Source organism: Lithobates pipiens, unplaced genomic scaffold (assembly GCF_037356315.1).
Source record: "Lithobates pipiens isolate NorthernLeopardFrog02 unplaced genomic scaffold, aLitPip1_a1.2 Scaffold_25, whole genome shotgun sequence".
NCBI lineage: Eukaryota > Metazoa > Chordata > Amphibia > Anura > Ranidae > Lithobates > Lithobates pipiens.
The window spans coordinates 225218830-225231010 of NW_027507787.1; the positions used below are offsets into that span (position 1 = coordinate 225218830).

Below are 12181 nucleotides of genomic sequence, written 5' to 3' on the forward strand. Positions count from 1 at the left end.
ACTGCAGAGGGACACCTACCCAAAACTGCGAAACTTTGGAGGGCGTGGACAGAGTGGTTCAATAATTCCCAACCCTTACTTATCTGAAAATTATGACTTGGCAAAGGCTCTTTCAGCCCTTACTCTATCATCTTCCTGGACCTCAGAGAGAGAAAAAGGAAGACAGGTTCCCCCCCCCCCCTTCCCTCCCCTTTGTGTGTTTTTTTCTTTTTTTTTTCTTTTCTTTCCTTATCTTTGTATTCTTCTCCACTACCAAGCTCATAGCTCCTTATGTTTTATACCTACCCGCATCCGGGTGCACTTACGATATCTGGTATGTGATGTTATGTTTGCTTCATCCTGGGTGATTGGATATTTTATTTGTTTCTTCTTAAAATCAGTTTATGTGATTTGAACCGTTCAGTTACAACCTCAGGGATCATTTTTACTACTACCCTCCTAATTGCATGTTGATCGGAGGTTGTCCTCAATCCTGGACACAGTGAGATCCCATATGGGGTGTCTGGAAAGAGGTTAGTCCCTGAGGACTGATATTCTCTTTATCTACTGTTATACCTTAGTATTATATCCAGTCCTACAATTTGTTGGTTAGTCAATGCACCTACTGTGGACTGTATAGCTACTGCATGCAATGTCAGCACTGCATTTCTCTTTTACTTTACTTTTTCTTTTTTTTGTTTCTTGTATTACTACTAACTTCAATAAAAATTATTGAAACATAAACTGAGAGTTTGTTTCCCCCCCACCTGCTTCTAAAAAAACATTTCTAGAGCATAGGGCAGGAAGATTCAGATTCTCAGTTGAATATTTATCATGCCCCAGCCAATCCCTCGAAGGAGGCATCCACAAGGTGGCTGGTGGTGAGGTGATTAATGTGCAGGAGGGCCTGAGCAGAGGGTTCTTTCTTCTCCATGGAGGGTTCCAGGCTCCTTGGGGGGCTGATGCCCCTGGAAGAGAGAGCTACTGAGGCAAGAGATTGCAGTCTGGGCCTTGGCAGAAGCTGGACTGAGGACCTGGAAAAGACTGCTGGAGGATTATATTTGGTGGAGAGCATTGTTCTGAAATCCTGGTCTGGAAAAGGATCTTTCACTGAGGATCTGCCTGTGGATGCTGGGTGGCAGCCAGCTCCTGGAATACTGCAAGTAAAGACCTTGTTCTGGACTATTAGTTGTGCAAGTGCCAGAAGCTGTTATATGGGACTGGGACCTGCTATTATAGGGTTCTTGATATCCTGCCCATTGCCTATTACATCCAGAAAAGGCTACTATTCAAAGATGAATGAGAAATGTGTCTTCCTATTATTGCTATTGATACTTTTAGAGTATCCTGTGACCCCCTTCTCCTGGTAAAGTTCATCAGGAATAAATACTAAAAACACATGCCCTAGACTGAGCCGGAATTGTCCGTGTTTGTGGAACTATGCATTTGACTGGGAGCCTCTGTACTATACTGGGTGACCAGAGTTCACTCAGCAGCCCCTTCAGGTGTAAGCACTACACTTATTAAAGTGGTTGAACACCTTGTACAACCACTTTTACCTACAGGTAAGCTTATATTAAAGCTTACATGTAGGTGCTGGAAATATCTCCTAAACCTCCACGGTTTAGGAGATATTTACGAAAGACCTAGGTGCTGATGACTACGGCGCATGCGCCAATGTCACCAGGGCATGCACACTTTAGAAAGGGCACATCATGCCATTTCTAATAGGGGTCATTCTTTAACTGGTGTCTCCGGCACGCATGCACAGGAGTGACGTTACACGACTCCGGTCAGTCACAGAGCCGGATTTCATGACCCGGAAGGGAGAGGGGCGAAGATGGACGCTTCCTGCTAGTGGGGACAACGGAGACATCACGGGCTTTGGTGTCAGGTAAGTGACACATAATGGGCTACTATGCAATGTATAGTAGTCCATTATGCTTTACCTTTGCAGGGAAAAAAAGAGGAAGTAAAACCCACCAGGGTTTACTTCCCCTTTAATGTCAGTTAAAGGAATTGTGGGGTGGGCGGCTATTACTATTCTTAAGGCCACATGCCCTGATCTAGTTCTGTGTAACTGTTTCCATGAAAGAAGATCCTTCCTTGTGTATCCAGGTCTACTCTTCAGTAAACTTGGATATACAAGGAAATCGGAATCCATTGCAAATGCCTTTGATGGACAAAAGAACCATAGAAGTAAGGGATAGCTTGTTGGGTTTCGTTTTTCATTGGTGATTAAATGATTGGCAGATGTTGTACCTATCTTCCGAAATACTTTAAATAACCCCAACAACAATAGAAAATGTAACTTTGAGATTTAAGGTGAACTTACACACTTTCTGTTCAGCAGCAGCATGTGCACTGGTAATGGTATCACCATGTGTTCTTAGCTTGTGAGCTCTCTCTTATTTCTATTGACAGCCCGGAGGAATCCTGGTGGAGAAATCACACAGCTCTTTGCTCTGCATCAAGGAGGGAGAAGGTGAGGTGACAATTATTGGAAAACAGAGACCAATTGTATCCTGGACTTACTGTATTTTAACCTCCTAAACGAACCTAGCTGTGATCTAGACATGAGCGGTTCATTTTTTTCTGAATTAAAAATAGAATTAGAATAGTACCGAGTTTAAACAAATCCGAAATAACGAAAAAAAATTCAGAAGAAATTTGAATAGTTTTAATATTCAAATTAAAATAGTTTTCCAATTTCCAAAGAGAATAAAATAAAATATAAAATAAAGGAATAGAAAAAAATATATATATATAGTTTTCAAATTTACAAACAGTAAACTCTTTGTAAATTCGAAAACTATTGGAAAGGGATTCTAAAAGTTTTCGAATCGATCCAAATTCTAATTCTAAAAATTTGAATTGATTAGAAAACGAATAAACAAAACAAATTCTGAGAATAAGTTAATCGAATGAAACAAATTTAACTAAACAAATTTATGTAAATAACAAATCAAAATGACACAAACGTTCTACTGTACACTAGTAAACAATAAGTTGCCTTTTAACAGCTATTTATAATGAAAACTACCTATGAATTTTATTCCTGTATTTTTGGGAGTGAAAGTAAGGGCAAATCTAAAATTATGAGTTGCCGCCAAAAATCAATAGAGAAGAAATCTTCCAATTTTGATAATTGTTCTGGGGATAATGTTCCAAGAGGATATTTGCCTCATTTTGGAGAGATCTCCTATTTTCTACTCCAGGTCATAAAATCTTATTTTTATTATCCCAACTCTTGATATTAGACACTGGCAAAAATTTTGTTTGTTTAAATTTTTTTGCTTTTTTTCAGAAATTCGGAAATCTGAAAATTCAGATTTTTTTGTTACAGAATTTCTGAATTCTGAATTTTCAAATTTTCGAATTCTGAATTTTTCAAATTTAGGAATTTTAGAATTCTGAATTTTCGGAATTCAAAGATTCAGAAATTCTAAAATTCGAAAATCCAAAAATAAGAAAGAAAATCTGTAAAATTCAAAATAATAGCTAACTAATAATAACTAACTATTAAATTATAGGCATTGGAATTTCCTTTCAAATGTGCCTGTTTGTGAACGTAACAAATACAAATTTATCTGAAGTTACGAATTATCCAAAAAACAAATAGAAGGTTTTATTATTATTATTGTTATTTATTATTATTAGATCATTACATTGCATTTGTTCAGATACGGCATTCATTATTTCAGATAATTCGTAACTTCGGATAAATTCATACTTGTTATGTTCACAAACAGGAAAATTTGAAAGGTAATTCCAATAACTATAATTTAATATTTATTATTAGTTATTATTTCAGATTTTGGGGTTTTTGAATTTTCAGATTTTCATTCTTTTGAATTTTCAGATTTTCATTCTTTTGAATTTTCAGATTTTCATTCTTTTGAATTTTCAGATTTTCATTCTTATTTCTGGCTTTTCAAATTTTCAAATTTTCAAATTTTCGAATTTCTGAATTAGAATTTTCCAATTTCCGAATTTCCAATTTCTGAAAATTTCCAATTTCCGAATTTCTGAAATCTCTAATTTCCAAATTTCAAATTTCCAAAATTTCCATCTTTCATCAATTAGAAAATTTGGAAATTCTAAATTTCACAAATTGAAAGTGCAAACATTCGGAAATTCTAAATTTCGGAAGTTGAAAAATTTGGAAATTCGTAAATTTCACAATGAACGAATTTGCCAAAATTTGTTAAAAACTAATTCGGAACTAAACGAATTGCACATGTCTACTTGATATTTGACCCCAAGGGAAACTTCTGATGAGCTTAAGGGATATCTATACTTCCTTTATTTTGGGCTGCTGTTTTGAATATCTTAAAGAATAAATTGTGCATGCATGTATTTGGTTTGGAAATTAAAACACTTCTGTTGCAATGTTAAAGAGAACCATTCTATGAGGCTTCGTTCACATGGGTAGCTGTAAAAACAGGTGGTCGATCCGTGTTTTGTTCCAACTTCTCTCCCGCCTGCCCAACTAAACAGTGCATGCACCAACAAAATCAAATTTTGCCAACTTAAAGCTGAGTGATGCCGACAGAGCCACTCATGGCTCCAATTTTGGAAGATTCGGCAGGAAGTAGCAGAAATGTTCTGGCTGGTTTTACTTTTTTAAGTTGGTCATGAGTTAAGTTTCTGCTCTCTTGAGGAGCTCGGGTTCTTCCCACCAGTCATCATGTCACTAATGTGTCTGGAATGACGTAGGCCAGCAGAAAAAAAAAAAAAAACAGGTAAGTATAACCGTTCCAGTTTTACAGGGTGGCTCTTTTTGAATCTCATTAACATAGTAACAGTTGCTTTAAGATAGCACAATTGTGTTAAGTGTCATGTTGCTATTCTAGATAATACTAAGACAGAAGAGGTCTCCCTACAGTTCCCCGAGAACATCCTGAAAGATTCTGAAAGAGCTTATGTGACTGTGTTGGGTAAGATTCTGCTACACTGCTTTATTCATCAACAGACTGAATATTTTTGAAGTGTTATACCTCAAGCTGGAGACTCTTAACTTGAGATATTATTATTATTAGTAGTAGTAGTAGTAGTAGTAGTATACAGGATTTATGGAAACAGTTTACACAGCACTTTACAACATAAGAGCAGGCAGTACAATTACAATACAGTAAAACCTTGGTTTGAGAGTAACTTGGTCTGAGAGTGTTTTGCAAGACAGGCAAAATGTTTCAATAAAATTTGACTTGATATTCAAGTGTCATCACGTCACAAATGAGTATAAAACAGAACAGAGGCGCCTCTAAGTGTAGCAATATGGTTACATTTAATGAAGGTACAACATTTAGCAACATGGTTGATGATTAAAAGAGGCACATCTAAAGCCCCGTACAAACGATCGGAAATCCCGCCAGCAAAAGTCCGATGAGAGCTTTTGGTTGGATATTCCGACCTTGTGAACGCTCCATCAGACTTTTGCTGGCGGAATTTCCACGAGCAAAAGATTCAGAGGAGAGTCTCTACTTTTCCAATTTCTGATCGTCTGTAGCAATTCTGATGGGCAAAATTCCTACACATACTCAGAAACATTTTGATGCATGCTTGAAAGCATTGAACTTTTCTCGGCTCATCGCAGTGTTGTACGTCACCTCTTGATGGTCAAAAGTTCAGAGGACTTTTGTGTGACCATGTCTATGCAAGCCAAGCTTGAGCGGAATTCCGTTGGAAAAACCATCCAAGATTTTTCCGACAAAAAACTCTGATCGCGTGTACATGGCATAAGTATGCAGGCATCCGGGGTAAAGCTGTCCACATAGGCCACCCTCCTCACCGCCATTGGCATCATTTCTTTTTTTTTTTTTTTTTTTTTTAACCAATAAAAGTTTATTGAAACATTTGACATCACAATACAGTGCAGTAAAAATTAAGAAACAGTCGTGGGACCAAACCCACGATGCATAACAAATTATATCGTTCAGTCCTAGATACCAATACAGAGAGCCTCATATTTCGGTAACATTAAGCATCCTGGAGGGGAGGCCCGAGGAAAGGGGAGACCCCCTCCCAACATCAATCAGGACCTCTGTAAATGCGGTATCTGATGAGGTAATCGCCCATAAACCCCCGATGGTCCATATAATAGGATACTTGCAAATGGTGGGGGTGAATTTTAAGTGTCTATAAGGAAAGGGGAGAAAAGAAAGAAGGGTAGAGAGTAAAAGAAAAGGTGGTGAGCACCCCGCGACGGGGGAGGTGCGGAACAGAAAAAGTGAGAACCTGTCAATAACCTGTCTTGAGTACACTAGTTGGCTTCATAACGGCAATAGGGATGTTACATTATAACCATCACATAACCCCAATTCAGGATGTGAGTTAGTTGAGAACCGAAATGTAAGGCTTAGCTTAATTTACATGAGACCATTGTACTACTAAACAGACACGTGCATAGCTAATATAGGGTTTCAACCGCTTTGAAGTTTCGCAAAAGCATCAGAGTATTTAAAGGTAAACCAGGGTCTCCATAGTCTGTGAAATTTGTCAGTCCGTTCTGTAGCCATCGCCACCGTTTCTTCCATTTTATACAGGGAGTCCACCTCCAACAGCCATTCCCTCAAAGAGGGAGGGCGCGTGGTCTTCCAATGTCTGGGAATAATCGCCTTAGCAGCGTTCAGCAAGTGGCGCACCAGTGACTTTTTGTATTTGCTTAACGAATAGCTGGAGATGTGGAGTAAGCAGCATTCGGGGGTAAGGTCAATGCCCGTCTCCGTGATGGAGCGAATCTGCGAGCAGATCCCGTCCCAGAACCCTTTAAGGCTCGGGCAGCTCCACCATATATGTAACATATCACCGCCATCACCTCCACATCTCCAGCAAGATGCTGACGTGCCTGGGAACCATCTATTAAGTCTAACTGGCGTAAAGTACCAGTTCGTCAGGACCTTATACGCCGTTTCTTGTGTGCTAGTGCTTATAGAGCATTTGTGTGCCAATATGCATGCATTACTCCATTGTTCGCCCGTAAAGGTCTTGGAGAAAAACCTCTCCCAGTCCAGTTTATGTCTGGTCGAGCAATCAGTCCTGGAGGACTGTAACCAATTGTATATCAGGGATGTCGCCCTTCTCACTGGTTCACCCGTGATGCACAATTGTTCAAACCATGTTTGTTCTCTCAAAAAATGCGGTCTGTTGGTCGCGCAGTGGATATAGTCATGTAGCTGTCTGTACTGCCAGTAAGTGAAGTGTTTTGCCTGCAAGTCCTGTGCCAGTACTGGAAAGGTTTTAAGTTTGTTCTTCTCCAAGCAGTGTGTCACAGTCGTGGGTGTCCCATCAGCCTTATGTGGGAAAGACACCGTAGAGTGCCCGGACGCAAATGAAGAATTGTGAGCTAAGGGTGTTAATGGGCCTGGAGTGGATGCTAATCTACACCGACGTGATGCTTCCCCAAAGGCTTCCAGAGTTGGACCTATCAGAGGGTGTGTCACAAGCATGGCCGGTCTAGCCTCCTTCACAACCCATGGCAGGAATCTCAGTGGCGTATCTGACAGGCCAGCCTCTAAGCTCACCCAGTCTTTAGTCGTGGCGTGGCAATTCCAGTCCAGTATGCGAACCAAATGCGTCGCATAGTAGTAGAGTCTGAAGTTTGGGAGATTGATACCCCCTTTTACCTTCGGCAAAGTCAAGGTAGAGAGATTAATTCGGGGTTTCTTGTAGGCCCATATAAAATTTCTCACTAGTGCTTGCAAGTGAGTGAAGAACCTTCTAGGCAACTTAATGGGAAGTGTGTGAAAAAGATATAGTACCCTCGGCAATATTGTCATCTTAATAGCAGCCGCCCTCCCGAACCAAGACAACGGGTGAGTGTGCCATGCCTGTAGGTCCCCACGTAGGTCACCCAGAAAGGGTTGGAAGTTTTGTGCGTATAGACCGTCTGGGTTGGACGTGAGCCAAATCCCTAAATATTTGAGTTTGTGATCTACCCACTTAAAGGGACAATTAGACTTGGCAGTCCTCAGGCACGCAGGACTCAGGGATATGTTCAGCGCCTCCGATTTCTCGCAGTTAATTTTAAAATTTGAAAGGTAACCAAAAATCTCAAATTCAGTTAGTAAATTAGGGATCGAGATGTGGGGCTGTGACAGTAAGAATAGAAGGTCGTCCGCATAAGCGGCTAGCTTGAAATGCGAAGGTCCCCGCCTGAGGCCACTAATGGAAGGGTTTGTATTGATCATGCGGATGCATGGTTCAAGTACAAGGATAAATAATATTGGCGATAACGGGCAGCCCTGGCGTGTACCGTTGCGTATGCTTACAGGTTCAGAAAGAGCCCCATTTATTTTTAAACGAGCCGTCGGGCGGTGGTACAGCGCCGAGAGCCAAGCCAATAGTCGTGTCTGAAAACCCACCCGCCTGCAAACCGCGAACATAAAGTCCCACGCCACTCTGTCGAAGGCCTTCTCCGCGTCCGTGGACAGGAGAAGGCCCTCGACCGCGCTCCCCCTCATACAATGCAGGAGATTCACCGCCTTGATAACATTGTCCCGAGCCTCTCTCCCGGGCATAAAGCCTGCCTGCTCTGGACCGATCAGTGCGGGCAAGAATGTGTTCAGCCTAGTAGCTAGGATTTTTGACAGTAGCTTTATGTCCAAGTTGAGCAGCGAAATTGGCCGGTAGCTTGAGCAGGCGTTAGGGTCCTTCCCTGGCTTGGGAAGTACCGTAATGTGTGCCAAGTTAAAGGTCGGTGGAACCTCCCGGAGCTCGGGAAGGGAGTTCAGGGCCCTCAATAAGGGTGGCACTAAAAGGTGTGCAAAGGTCTTATAGTAAATGGCGGAAAAGCCGTCCGGGCCTGGGCTTTTCCCGGTTTTTAATGATTGAATAGCCTGCGTGAGCTCCGAGGCTGTAATAGGCCTGTCCAGCTCCCCGGCATCCTCTGCCGAGAGACCTGGCATGCCACTGCTTTGAGGGTACTGTTCTATAATCTCGCGTCTCGACCCCTCCACCCGAGCTGGTTTATGCGGGGGAGGAATGTTATACAGCTTCGAGTAAAACCCGTGAAATTCCGCCGCAATACTGTCCGTATCTTGAACCAGCCGGTTCTCGCGGTTCCTGATCTGGGTGATGGTATGCGAGGCCCGCACTCCTCTCAAAGCCCGTGCCAAAAATTTGCCACTTTTGTTACCGTGTTCGTAGAAGAAGCCCCGGCGGAAAAACACGATCCGCTTGGCCTGTAGGTCTAACTTCTCCTGGAGAGTCCTGCGTGCCAGCAGGAGGTCGTCGGCCAGTAGCATTGCCACTGATCTCTTGTGTTGTGCTTCCAAAACCCTCACTCTAGCAAAAGCCTCCTTTAAGTCCTGTTCTGCCACTCTCTTCCTCTGTGCCGCCAATCCCATCAGTCTGCCCCTAAGGACACATTTGTGTGCCTCCCAAACCGTCATATGTGAGACATCAGCAGTCGTATTTTCACTGAAATAGTGTTGTATGGTCTCCCTTATCTGTTCCAAGGTCGGGGGGTCCGTCAACAATGCGGGGTTAAGTCGCCAGTTACTCGTCTGTCGGCGAGTCGGTTGTAGTGTTAAGGTCAGGGAGATTGGTGCGTGATCAGACACCGATCTCGTCCCAATGCGTGCGTCCAATATAGTGGGTAGGTCCCTTTGTGTCAGAAATAAAAAGTCTATGCGGGTGTACTTGTTGTGTATAGCTGAAAAGTAAGTGAAATCCCTACCCTGGGGGTACTTGACCCGCCAGGAGTCCATCAGTGCCATGGAATGCAGCAAGGATCTTATCTTTTTAAGTTTGCGGTATGAAATTGCAGACTTGCCGTCTGAAGTATCCAGAAGGGGGTCCAACGAAATGTTGAAGTCCCCCCCCAGGATTATGCACCCCGTAGCAAACCCAGAAAGCTCATCAATCAATTTCTGACAAAAACTCACATGTGCTACATTTGGGAAATAGACATTCGCCAGCATGACAGGGAGTTCCCCCACCTTCCCCTTGAGGAAGAGGAACCGTCCACCAGGATCTGCCAATTGCTGAGTGAGCTCGAAGCCAGAGTCCCGGCTCACCAAAATCGAGACCCCTTTAGTTTTCGAGTCAGGGCTAGCTGCATGAAAAGCTTTGGGAAAACATTGGTTGGTCAGTTTAGGGATCTCACTAGCCCTGAAATGTGTTTCCTGCAAAAACACAAAGGACGGCCTCCCCTTCCCCAAGTGGCGCAACAGTTGTGACCGTTTTTGTGGAGTATTGAGACCACGCACGTTGTGCGAAATTACGGTAGGGTTCCCCCCCAGAGCAGAGTAAATCATCTTGTAGCAGGAGGGGAGTCGAGTGAAGGAGAGAGAAAGTGAGATTCAGAGAAAGAAAGTGGACGAGGGGAGCAAGGAGGAAGCCACAGGAGGTAGAGGGAGCAGAGGGGGGGGGGCAGGAAAAAGAGAGAGGAGGGACGGGGGGAAAGAAAAGTAGGTAGGGTAAAAGACGGGAGGGGGGAAAAAGTAGTGGAAAAAAAGGTGAGAGCCCACTAACCGACACCTAGAAAGTGGGACAAAAAAAAACTGGTAATTAGCCTCTGGAGAGCAGTCCCCAGAGGTGATTTCTAAGAAGTGGGACCGTGAAATGACCCACCGGATGACAACCCCAGCAAGCTAGGAAGGTCAATCACGGGGCCAACCCACGGTGTCCCTTGTGGGGGTAGTGGGAGTAACACCCAGAACTACGTCAACAGTCCAGATCCCCGACAATCCGGGACAAGTGGTCTGTTCCAAAGTATCTGCTGCTCTCCGCGCCCCCCCAGCCCTATGTTTAACACGCTAAAACTAACCAAAATGCAACATAAAAATATCACCATAACCGTAATACCCGATAGCGGGAATAAACCTGTGTAACGCCAGCCTGTGGCACCTGAAATAGTTAGTTCAGTTGACCGCTGCTGCGGGTCTCGAATTCCATCCGTAAAAACATAACAATACGACATGTCTCCAAGCTCGATGGGCAGGGGTCAGGCAGTAGCAAGTCAAAGGCCACAATTGTGCAAGTGATAAGTCCAACTCCAGCGTCTGTTGGGAGAATGCATTCGGAAGGCCTGACCACTCAGAGCCATTTTGCATAGATACATAGTGCAAAAAGAAAGGTAAGTCGGTTCGAGCCCTTCGTGTATCTGGATAATGTGCCCCTGCACGTCCAGCAACCGTTCTCCTGTAGGTGAGTATGCCGAAAAAACAAAACGAACCAATCCCACGAACGAAGAGAAAAGATGCCAGAAATCCGGAGGGGAAGCAGCAACAGCGAACGTTTAAAACGAAACCCTTGAAACCGAAGAGGTGCACGTCTAGACTTAATCGTTCCTATAAATACGAAAATTCAGGCGGAGCATCCATGGCCGAACGAACCTCATTCTGGAGCCGGATTCATCTGCAGGGCTCCAGGCGTGGAGGAGCGTCGTGGGGTAGCGCTGGAGCCTGGAACAGGTTGTTTCAGGAACTTCCCCCTTTTGTGCGGAGGTTTTGAGGGAGTAGAGTGGGGGGATCCCTGAGCGGCCTGAGGGGCAGGCGCGTAGTGAAATTCCCTGTACCAGTCGGGCAGCTCAATAGAAGGCAGTTGAATGTCTCGGCAAAATCCTGGCAGCTCATCAGGGGTGCGTAAGTACAATTGTCTGCCCGAGTAAGTCACATTCAAAGCAAAGGGGAATTTCCACTTATAGGGAATGTTCTGTCTCCGTAAGGCCTCCAGCAGGGGGCGCAGCGCACGCCTGTTGCTCAAAGTAATGGGGGAGAGATCCTGGAAAATGGAGATTTCAGTGTCATTAAATGTGATATGGGCATTGCTTCTTGCTTTCGCCATAATGTCCTCTTTCAACTTAAAGTCCGAGAGGCAACAGATCACATCCCGTGGGGGAGCCGCTTCAGCAGGCCTGGCTCTCAGGGCTCTGTGGGCCCGCACAAAGTCAATTGGAGTGTCGGTTTGGCGCTCCAGTAGCTCATTAAACACATATTGGAGGGCAGAAGGAATGTTGCTGGTTTCAACCGACTCCGGGATGCCTCTCACCCTAATGTTGTTCCTTCTCCCCCTGTTGTCCAAATCCTCCAACTGTCTGTTCATTGCAATGAGATGGGTCGTGTGGGAGTTTGTGATTTTGTCCAGGCGCGCTATAGCTGTGTCTCGGTGAGTGCCAGCCCTCTCCACTCTCTCTAGCTTTTCAGAGATGGACAAAACGTCTGCCTTCAACTCCGTGATGGCGGATGAAAAGGTG

General features: G+C 43.9%; 1 protein-coding gene across 1 annotated transcript in view; it reads left to right on the forward strand.

Annotated features, from left to right (window-relative positions):
- Positions 1-12181, forward strand: part of LOC143930924 (alpha-2-macroglobulin-like) — a 143004-nt gene that overhangs the window by 81180 nt on the left and 49643 nt on the right. Inside the window, exons 22-23 of the mRNA XM_077455615.1 lie at positions 2404-2464; positions 4836-4919. Of these exons, the coding sequence (XP_077311741.1) occupies positions 2404-2464; positions 4836-4919 (145 nt within the window). The remainder of the gene's footprint in view (positions 1-2403; positions 2465-4835; positions 4920-12181) is intronic.